The sequence below is a fragment of the Sinocyclocheilus rhinocerous genome, unplaced genomic scaffold (assembly GCF_001515625.1).
Source record: "Sinocyclocheilus rhinocerous isolate Xijiao unplaced genomic scaffold, SAMN03320098_v1.1 scaffold752, whole genome shotgun sequence".
In the NCBI taxonomy this organism is placed as follows: Eukaryota; Metazoa; Chordata; class Actinopteri; order Cypriniformes; family Cyprinidae; genus Sinocyclocheilus; species Sinocyclocheilus rhinocerous.
Window position 1 is genome coordinate 700,915 of NW_015639777.1, and position 10,915 is coordinate 711,829.

Below are 10,915 nucleotides of genomic sequence, written 5' to 3' on the forward strand. Positions count from 1 at the left end.
TACTCCAAAAAGGGGCGCAGGTGGCTCGCACAGGACACTGGAAGGGGCAGCATCCATGGCGATTTGGTAGGGATCCCAATTCATCGGTCACCGACGTGACTCGGAGTGACCAACTGAAAGGGAACGTCTCGGTTACGTATGTAACCCTTGTCACGTCTCGTCGCCACGGCTGCTGTACCACCGCTGAGCGGCCGGGGTCACCGGCTTGGCTCCTCAGCGAAAACCTGGTATGCGTTGCACCGGCTGCCTTTTTATGCTCACGCTGTGATCAGGGGCAGCTGGATACAATCATCGCATGCCAATGTGCATTGGCTCGTTTAGTTTACTCTCGAAGTGGATTGGTCTCTCTAAGCGAGATCCCAATTCGTCGGTCACCAACGTGACGTCTCCGTTCCCTCCTTCAGGGAACGAGGGTTACATGCGTAACCGAGACGTTTTCTGTGATAGAGTCGCTAACAGCAGTGAATAACTATGATACATATTTAGGATAGACAAATAAATATGGTTATAAACTTAGGTTAAGGATAGGGTTAATAGAATATGTTGACATGTATACTTGCAAAGTTTTTGCACAATATAAATTTTGGTGTTGAAGCAAAACCAATGTATAAACCAAAACCAAAAGAAATTTATAATTTAATCCATAGTTATTTATCTCTGTGTACTCAATTGTTCTTTATATAGGAAGAAACAAGTATTTTAATGTGTATTTAAGTCAAATATAAGTGTTGAGAGAAGGAGACAGTCACTTTTTGTATAAGAATTAAAAACTTCTGTATATTCAGAGGTGTATGTGCACCGGTTTGTGTCTGTGATTCATGTGTAATTATGTGAGCACAGTTCATATGTCATATCTCATCTCATCTCCCTTCAGCACTGGCAGATCCCATTGGGTCGTAGGTTCCGCTCTCTCAAGATATGGTTTGTGTTCCGCATGTACGGACTCAAAGGTCTCCAAGCCTACATCCGCAAGGTAACTGCCTTTAATCCATGCTGTCAATCTAGTTAGCCTTGCCAGTCACATCTTATTTGGCTCCACAATCTATTTTGAATGATGCAAATCAGTGCACTTTTATTCTTTAAGACATCTTCATTATATGTTCTGTTCTGCACATGCACTATATGCGGTCTGGTGAAGATTCTATGTTTATTGAGAAATATAGAGCATACAGGACATATTTTTAAACTCTTTGTATGTTCTTGTATGTATAAAATTTGTAAAATATAATAAAGATCTATCAAAGAACATAATTTCCCCCATTTGTACTTCTTATTTTTTCAGTAATTCTGATTGACTCAGGTTTAACGGTCAGCTCTCAACTGCTGGACAGTATAGCATAAGAAATAACTGTCTGAGAATGAGGAAATTGTGTGGTCAGATTTGATTCCAGTAATCAGCATTGAAAAAATGATTACTGATAAACTTAATCTATTTAGAACAATGTATTCTACATGATTAGCACATGATCATTCTCTGCTCTGGTTGCTTATTTTAATCTACAGGCTGCCCTCTGCTGGTATACATGAAGAAGTATTTCACCCAAAGATGAAAGTTCTGTTTTCTATTTTTTAGACTATTTATTATTATTATTATTATTATTATTATTATATTTGATCGTTTTATGACTGACATTCAGTTCAAACTAAATTTATTTTGTTTCTGATCTGTTGGGTTACAGTTTTGGGGATCTATTTCACATTTCACAACAATTTCCTTCTAACTATCCATCCATACATCCACCCACCCACTAATTATTTATTTATTTACATGATGAATGATAATTTAGTCATACAATGTTGCTGTGTCAGTTTTACACAAATTAGGTGCCTAATTGCATGTCTAAAATGCATTGTGTAATACGATGTCGTGAAATGCGATGGCGCCGACGCTGATGGCTGCCTCCGTGGCGTGCTCCGCAGTTGTTTTTATGTTTTTGTTAGTTTGTCCTGTCTTTAGTTATATCCCTGCAATCAGTTTCACCAGAGCCTAATTGCTGGAAATTCGGAAGTACACACCACCCGATATTTCACCGGTTTTTGATTATTCTGATGTTTTGCTGGACATTGTAGTCAGGGGAGCTGTGGCGCTGATCAAGCGCTTCAGGACGCGCAGACAGGGGAAGCGAGCCGGCGCGCTCGTGAAGCTCAGACAGCGCGGATTCAGAACGCCGTTGCCAAGCATCCATCTGGCAAATCTCCGCTCTCTACCCAACAAAACGGACGAACTCCTTCTGCTCTCCCGGACAAATAAGGATTTTTCAAACTCTGCTGCTCTGTGTTTCACGGAAACCTGGCTGAAAGACGCCATTCCGGACAGCGGTAAATATACCTGGCAATAAAGCTCATTCTGATTCTGATTCTGATTGTTCATTTTGTTTTAGCATGTAGAGCTAGCCAAAGAGTTTGAGTCTTTGGTGAGAGCTGATCAACGCTTCGAGATCTCAGCAGATGTTGTGTTGGGCCTCGTCTGCTTTACACTCCAGGTCAGAGAAAAACATTCTTCCTACAGAAACAAACACATCTCTTCCTGTGGTTTTAATAGATTGACTCTCGGAGGTGGTTAACTATGGAAAATAATAATAATAACCTGTAGCTATATCTCTGCTACCACAAGACATAATACATATTTGATAAAAATATTTTGGAGAATAAACTTACCAATATGTTCATTTACATTTTGCAAACTTAAAATGCAATTATATGCATTCAGGCAAAGGTACAAAAAAATAATTTTTTTTAATTTTAATTTTAATTTGAAAGTTGTAGATATTTTGTAGTGTTTTTGTCATTGTTTTAAATATGTATAGTTTTGGTCACACTTTATTTTAAGGTCAAATTCTTGCTATTAACAAACTTTTGCCTCAATAAACTCCTAATTTGCTGCGTATTAATAGTTAGTAAGGAAGTTGTTAAATTTAGGTATTGGGTAGGATTAGGGATGTAGAATATGGTCATGCAGACCATAATAAGTAGTACTAATAAACAGCCAATATATTAATAATAGGCATGCTAATAAGCAACTTGTTAATAGTGAGAATTGGTGACCTAAACTAAAGTCTTACCATAGTTTTTTTTAATTAAATTTTATTATTTTATTTTATTTTTTTATTTTTTTTGTTGTTGTTGTTATTTTAGTTGTGAAAATGTATTGTTTGTAATGTATTTTTTTTATTTTTTTTATTTCAATTAATGTTTATTTTAGTTTATTTTAATTAACAATAATAACCATTATATATATTTTGCTGGTTGATTTACTTAAGCGCAGTCCAAATAATTATAATGCAATGCTAAATATATTGGACTTGCTTGAGTCAAGTGTCTTTGTTAGCACATTTTTTAGATCAGTGAGCAGTTACAAAATATCCTAACTGAGCTGTGTGTTAAACCCTGCAGGGCTCCAATGAATTAAATGAAACTCTATTGAAGAGGATCAACAATGCACGTAAGATCCATCTGGTACCGTGCCAACTGGCAGGCAAGTTTGTTCTGCGGTTTGCCGTGTGTGCCCGTACTACTGAGTCACGGCATGTTCAGGAGGCCTGGTGCCACATCAGCCACCTGGCATCAGAGCTGCTTCAAGAACTGCCCCACTGACCACTGTGGTGGGCATCACATGTTAAGTCAAATGGGTGATCTGTACCACGTCTGCTATCCACACTGTCTTAGTTTCACTCTACTGCTGCGATTCTTTCTACTATTTATTGTCACAATGTGTGTGTGTGTGTGTGTGTGTGAGTGTATGCATGTTGTCACAAAGGTGTCCACGTAGAGTGCAGAGTGTCTGTCTTTGTGAGCTTGATCATACATGTCCTCTGCTGTGAGCAGTGTTTTTTTTTCTTCCAAAAAATATACTGTTGTATACTTGTGCACTTGAAAATGAGTCTATATTGAAAATGAAATATATTTTGAGATTTTCAGAGAATGTTTTCTCTGAATAATAGTACAAAGAAAGCAGAATGCTTTACCAGAGCCTTGTCCTTTATGTTTTTCACTATAGCTTTGCTCACTAGTGCTGCATTTTCAAAAAGCAAAATCAAATATTCAGCCTAATCATAGCCTAGTTCCTCTTTTCTTTCTTTTTCTAAAAGTATTGTTTTTGACTTAGCACAGCTGCTGTGATGAGATACCACACCAACATTCTTTGACAGTTGTTGTGCCCAACTAGCTAAAAAGATTCGACTCTGCTACATATTAAACAGTAGTGTGTATGTATTAACATTGACAATAAAGTGCATTTCTCCAAAAGTGCAGCATGTGAATTTTATATTAGTTTATTGCAAGATTTCAGTTTGTTAATTCACTATAAGTGTTCATAATCTTGTACCCTCCAGATGAGTTCCTAGACCAGGGGTCTTCAAACTCACTCCTGGAGGGCCGGTGTCCTGCAGAGTTTAGCTACAACTTGCCTCAACACACCTGCAAGTGTCTAGCATGCCTATAAGACCTTGATTAGCTGGTTCAGGTGTGTTTAATTAGAGTTGGAGCTAAACTCCGGCCCTCCAGGACTGAGTTTGGAGACCCCTGTTCTATATATTGTGTAGGATTTTTCTGATGAAAAACACCATCTGCAGTATCTGTGCTAAGAGCACTGCCACCTACCAGTCTGCTGTATTTCTGCCACAGTAACCTAAAGTGCATGATTCTTTACTATTTATAATTTTTTTAAATACTTTGTAAGTGTACAGTAAAAAAGTACTTATAAACAATTTGTAAAATATTCTTTTATATATTTATATATTATACTATATATTTATTTTATATTTAATATATTTATATTTAGGGCTGTCAATCGATTAAAAAATTTAATCTAAATAATTACAGGATGTGACGATTAATTAATCAAGCATAGCGTTAGTTCTGGCAGGTCACGTCAGTCAAGCTTGCATCAGCTCCATGTCTACCTATAAGAGGCCTATCACGGCATCCCTATATTAGGTCTATTCAGTATTATTCAGAATCAGCAGCTTTATTGCTTTGCTCAAGACAGGGGCGGTTCTAGGAGTACATGCTCAGAGGGGCTTAGCCCTCAGAGGGACAATTAGATACAAATATGCAAATTACCTAATTAACAGTACTTTACCGTGCTTGTGAAAACTGTATTGCTGTTTGAATATACACAAATACCTATTAAAGCTACAGAAGTTAGTTAAGAGCAGTGAGTGATTGTCTATTTATCTTTTGTTGTTTGATTAACATTATCAACATAAGAAATGCACGGTTCCGTTATATTGACACACATCCGAGGGCTTATTTTGTGCCGGAACAAGCCGGATCTGGATCTGGCACCTCTGAAATCCGATCCGGCACCTCATTTGGCGGACCCCCATCCTCACGCACCAATGAAAGATGTTCGTGCTGACCTGTAGCGTGCATATATTTCATGAAAAAGCATGCATAATAATGATAATGTGAATCACTTTATCCCCTTTCAATATAAAATGATAATAAAAGTAAGAAATTAGATATGCGTGTTATCTATGCCAGCTGCAGGTTTTGTAGGTTTTATTTCCACGGTAATAAACTACTTCCGTAATTGGTGGATACTGATTTGTATGTGTGAGGGGAGGGAAAGCTTCATAGCCTACTTAATCGGAAATGTGGAACAATAGCAACTTCTCTCTTTTCTCTCTTTCTTTCTTTCCTTATTGTTTGTTTGTTTGTTTACACAAGTACTAGCTTTGTTACATCGTACATGAACAAGTAGACTACTTAAAATTAAATCCTCAAAACTTAAAATATTCTTGAAAAATGGTCGCGAAAAGACCAATGCGACTTGTTTAGGACATGACATCCCTTTAGTTTGCTTTGCATTAAATAAAATGATTTACAGCAAAGTAACTGTTTTATAGATTAAATAAAACACAAACCTATATTTTACCAAAGTAAACTACTAGCCACCTGAAGAGGATGCAAAATATCCATGCTCATTACAACTGCTGGGTTGTTGCGACTGTCCTGTCCCAGGATCTGGGTTACACAAAAACACACACAAAAAATAAATAAATAAATAAATAAAAATTGGGTTTTAATAAAATAACCCATGATTTTTTTAGAAGACGTGCAAACTAAAAGCAAATGATGCAAGATGTTAATCACTTCAGTTGGTCCATTAATGTGATTCGGGATCGGTCAACCCCAGTGATGTTTTTGTGCCTGTTTTTTTTTTTTTAAGCAGCCCAGCAAAGGATGAATGCCCTGTGTTATAAACAGTGTAAGACTAGTCTTGCATATTTAGTTCACCAGTAATATTTGCACATTAACTTCAGCTGCTTGACTTCACAGAGTAGGCTAAGGATGATTATGTACATATTACCCAAAGAAGAGGTGCAGATTTTGCAATAAATAATTCAAATAAAAAATAAATAAATAGACTGCAGCAATTAATATTTTGTCAGAACCTCTAGTAAATTACATGCTATTTTGTTTATTTGTCTGTTCAGAATCATGATACAAAATCGTGGTTCTCAACTTATCCAGATTTGTGCAGCTCTAGGCTACTCCTATGTGTGACTGTTTCTCCCAGGACATACAGTCAGAGGCGTTATGCCCATTCAAACTGAGGGGGCACGTGCCCAAAGAGTTTTGAGCCAAGTGGATTTTGAATGCAGCTTCCAAAAGACAAAAATAGCCTAATGATATTTTTTGATTTGATACGATGACACTGGTGTGATTAAAAGTTCAGTGCGGCACATCATCAGCTGCTAAATTCAAATCTGTGTTCGCACTTTGGCTGGATCTGAGCCGGAGACAGATGCACTCACTTGCCATTTATCAAAACTTTTCAGTGTTTTCAACCATATATTTATTTTATGTTTCTCACACTTAAATACGCACAGTACTAGCTAAATAAATAAATATAAAAACGTTTGTAAAATACACACTGGAGGGGAGAAGGGTGTTCCTGCACAACCGGAGGCTGCAGTTTCAGCACCGCATTTCTAGGATCGCATTTCCAGGACCCTAGTTTTTTGTAACAGCGCCACCTACCGAATTGGATCACCAAGAACACCAGTATAATATGGACGGCATGGACAGCAATCAAAGTGTGAGTACTGATGTTTTTAAGTTTTATTTTATAATGTTAAAACGATGCAAAGTTTACATAGCCAAAGTGAGAGCTGCTAACTATAAATTAATAATGAATTCCCACGAATTAAGAATTTGTGTGCTAGCTTTATTAATTATTACGACGTTCTTAATTCGTGGCCATGATTTAATTAAACCTTGTTGACTTAATGACTGTAATAAGTAAATCTAGCCAGCACGTTAATTAAACTTAAAAAGATGATAAAAGCATGTTGATGATGTGAGATGTGTCAGATTTACCTGTAGTTTACTGTATCAGTGTGAAAACTTGTTTAATGCTCTTTTTTTTAACCATATTAGTTAAGTATAAATCATCTTTCATAATTAAACTGTGCTGACTGCCTGGTTGCACCACAATTTGTTATTAACCTACCGTTTTGGCATTGTTTTGCAGTTATGAATGAGACGTTTGGCAGTTTTAATAGTTAATCTGCAGGTCTAGACCACATACAGTCCATGGTTTTCATGTGTTAGTTTCTGTCATGTTCTGCATGGCCAATATGAAGTGATTTTATGGATTTGGTTAGTTACAGGGATCTGAGGAGCATTTGGTGGTGCTTTGACAATGTTCAGGTTTATTCATCTTTACTATCTTTTAACTATGCTGCAAATTATTGTATATTTATCTTAAATGTATCAATTTCCTCAAATTAATTGTTTTTACACCATGGTTTGCCCATAGGGTGTACTCAACGGGAAGCCCTCTAAGAAGTGGTTACATACAGTAAGCTATCCTCTTCCCGGGTGCCTGTCTACCTTGACAGTGAGGAACAACAGGACATCGTGTTTGCCTATCTGAGAAGAGTACTGCATAGGACACCAACACAACTGAGCTTCACAGATGAAGTGCAGTTCATCTGTGGTGTTCTTTTTCCAGAGGTATGCCGGATCATGTAATGTGTTTGTGTGTGTTCCTGCTCCTGCCCTTACAAAATCTACTGTATATAAACTGCATACTGGTGCTACTCGTGTATGGCCCCATGTATAATGGCTTGCTGTTCAGTAGTGATATAATGGTATATTAAAATTAACTGTTTTTTGATAGGCCGTCATATATGCCCTGGCTGTCCTACGGAGTTCATCCTTGCAGGAGGCTGAGCAGGCCTTCCTTTCTGGTCCAGATTATCATTACAGGTCAGAGTAGAATATGAATTATTTTTGCATAATGCCCAGTGCACCCTTTTGTTACTGATATTTCTGTTAACCCAACAGTGATTGTTCTCTGATAACTATTTCAGTGAACTTGAAGATTTAAATAGAAGGATTGATGGTAACACTTTCTATGAAGCCTGTATTTATAATACATTATAAGGTTATTCTTAAAGCATTATAAGGAATGAATAATGCATTATAAGAAACCTTATAATATGTTGCATCCTATAATAGTATACTTAAATTAACTGTTTTTTCATAGGCCATCATATATGCCCTGGCTGTCCTACGGAGTTCATCCTTGCAGGAGGCTGAGCAGGCCTTCCTTTCTGGTCCAGATTATCATTACAGGTCAGAGTAGAATATGAATTATTTTTGCATAATGCCCAGTGCACCCTTTTGTTACTGATATTTCTGTTAACCCAACAGTGATTGTTCTCTGATAACTATTTCAGTGAAGTGAAAGAATTTAATAGAAAGACTGACAAACAATTGAGGAAAGAAGGGAGACCATTCAGTTTGTGGGTATTGCTCTTATATACTTAAAAATTTTGAGTTTAGAGTTAGATGTCAGTAACATGATTATTCTGTTTGGTTCTTTCTCTCTACAACCCCAACAGTGCATAAGTGTTGATCAGAAATATATATTACAATTGAACATGTTAAAGCAAATTGTTCTTATTTAATTCTCTCTCTCTCCCTCTCTCTCTCTCTCCCTCTCTCTCTCTTATCTCTCTCAGGAGTTGAAGCCTACAGCCATTCTGTCCATGCAGCAACTGATGGAAAAGGGGGTCTGTTTTTTGTGCTATATATATATATATATATATATATATATATATATTCAGGCTAACGCGACAGTCACGACTCATGCAGCTTTAAGGTTTTCTGCTTCTTTTGTTTTTACTTGCGATCTTTACAACACGCATTACATTACGTATTTCATGGCACACTCGTTTTATGCGTATTTGGCGCCACCTAGTGTTGTGGGTGTATTATTGACATGTCAAAGTCTAGACCCTGAATATAAGACGACCGCGTTTTTTCACATGTATTTCCAAGAAAAAAATATCGTCTTATATTCGGGACAATACGGTATATTTTAAGTGTAAATCCATTTATGTTTAAATGTAAAATTGTGACTCAAAGCAGGTATTACACACTAATTAACCTCTGATGCATTTTGAATCAAAAATCACAATTTAAAAAAAAAAAAAAATGTTCCTGAGATTCAATATCTTTGATAACATGTACAAACATTACTACAAACTAAACCACCACGGTCCTAGAAATGCGGTCCTGAAACCGCAGCCTCCGCTATATCATCCAACTCGGTAGGTGGCGCTATTACAAAAAAGCTAGGGTCCTGCAAATACGGTCCTAGTAATGCGGTCCTGAAACGGCATCCTCCGGTTGTGCAGGAACATGCTATTGCTGGAGAGGGCAATAATAATCTTTTCAATATTTACATAGAGACAGAGCGACACGCGTCATAATCTGAAAACCACTCCCTCACCGGGGTGGTCGGGGGGGGAACAATCCAACCCTCTCCATTGACTTGGTATTGCGCAAAGCTGCCTCCTTTGTCATTTCTGGCTTATAACAAAAAACAGAACAATGTCTAAATGCTGCTATGTGACAGTAAACAAGCTAAAACTACATTTTTATAAGCTGTCCACCCCCAAAAAACGAGCGTTTAAGGACACAAAAGTAGAGCGCAACGTGTCATATTACTCTGAGAACTACGCCCACTGGAGGGAAACGTAATCGTAATCGGCGACAGGAAACATTCATTATTTTTAACCATGTCAAGGGATTATTTCACCACCCTATGTGAACCTGAGAGGAGGAGATATATTGAGAAACTCAATTTTACTCATACTAGGGGTGGAACGGTTTGCGGAAAAAAATCGAACTGTACGGTTCTCCACACACAGTTCGGCACGCGTTAGGACCGCGGTTCAACTTAAATCTGACAACGCATCTGTAATATGGTTTGTTATAAATAACACGTAAAACAAACAGGGTTCAGCTAATATATGTTTCTGTTGATGGATGCGCATTCTGGCTTTCCAATACATTACAACAGCGATGAAAAATAAAACGTGGACAAACCATTCACTCTTGTTCAATGCGAATGCCGTATGCTGGAATATGAGCAGTCATTTATTCTGTCATCACCCGGGTGCTGATAGCGCACGCGCACAGGTGAGACCTGAACAGCACACGTTGATATCTGTGTTTAAGCTAAACTCGTTTAAGCTTTGCCAGTTGAAACATTTAAGAGCCATAGGATGCAAGCTCGCGCGCAGAGTGAGAAGATTTGTGCATGCGCTCATCCGAAGCGCGCAAACTCGCGCCTCAGAACGCGAGCAAATATTAAGCTTTTTCTGAGTTATTGTGTTTAAATGGACAAATTCACACAATAATTATGTCAAAATACCCGTCTTGGTAAGTAACCTATAGCAGACATAGCCGGCTGAACGTACTGTATCTTTAAGAGAATGCACTGATCCCGTATGGCAGGGCTGTCCAAACTCGGTCCTGGAGGGCCGGTGTCCTGCAGAGTTTAGCTCCAACTTGCCTCCACACACCTGACTGGACGTTTCTATGCCTAGTAAGAGCTTGATTAGCTGGTTCAGGTGTGTTTAATTAGGGTTGGAGCTAAACTCTGCAGGAC

At 37.8% G+C, this 10,915-nt stretch overlaps 1 protein-coding gene and 1 long non-coding RNA gene across 2 annotated transcripts in view; both read left to right on the forward strand.

Moving 5' to 3' along the window:
- LOC107751878 (aromatic-L-amino-acid decarboxylase-like) overlaps positions 1 to 4,267 on the forward strand; it is a 21,225-nt gene extending 16,958 nt beyond the window's left edge. Inside the window, exons 11-13 of the mRNA XM_016567645.1 lie at positions 875 to 973; positions 2,382 to 2,483; positions 3,394 to 4,267. Coding sequence (XP_016423131.1) covers positions 875 to 973; positions 2,382 to 2,483; positions 3,394 to 3,594 — 402 coding nt within the window. The 3' untranslated portion in view covers positions 3,595 to 4,267. The remainder of the gene's footprint in view (positions 1 to 874; positions 974 to 2,381; positions 2,484 to 3,393) is intronic.
- A 3,552-nt stretch (positions 4,268 to 7,819) lies between these two features.
- LOC107751879 (uncharacterized) lies at positions 7,820 to 9,040 on the forward strand. The gene is made up of 3 exons (XR_001641305.1): positions 7,820 to 7,965; positions 8,501 to 8,589; positions 8,979 to 9,040. It is a non-coding gene; the product is annotated as an uncharacterized LOC107751879 (long non-coding RNA).
- The last annotated feature ends 1,875 nt before the right edge of the window (positions 9,041 to 10,915 follow it).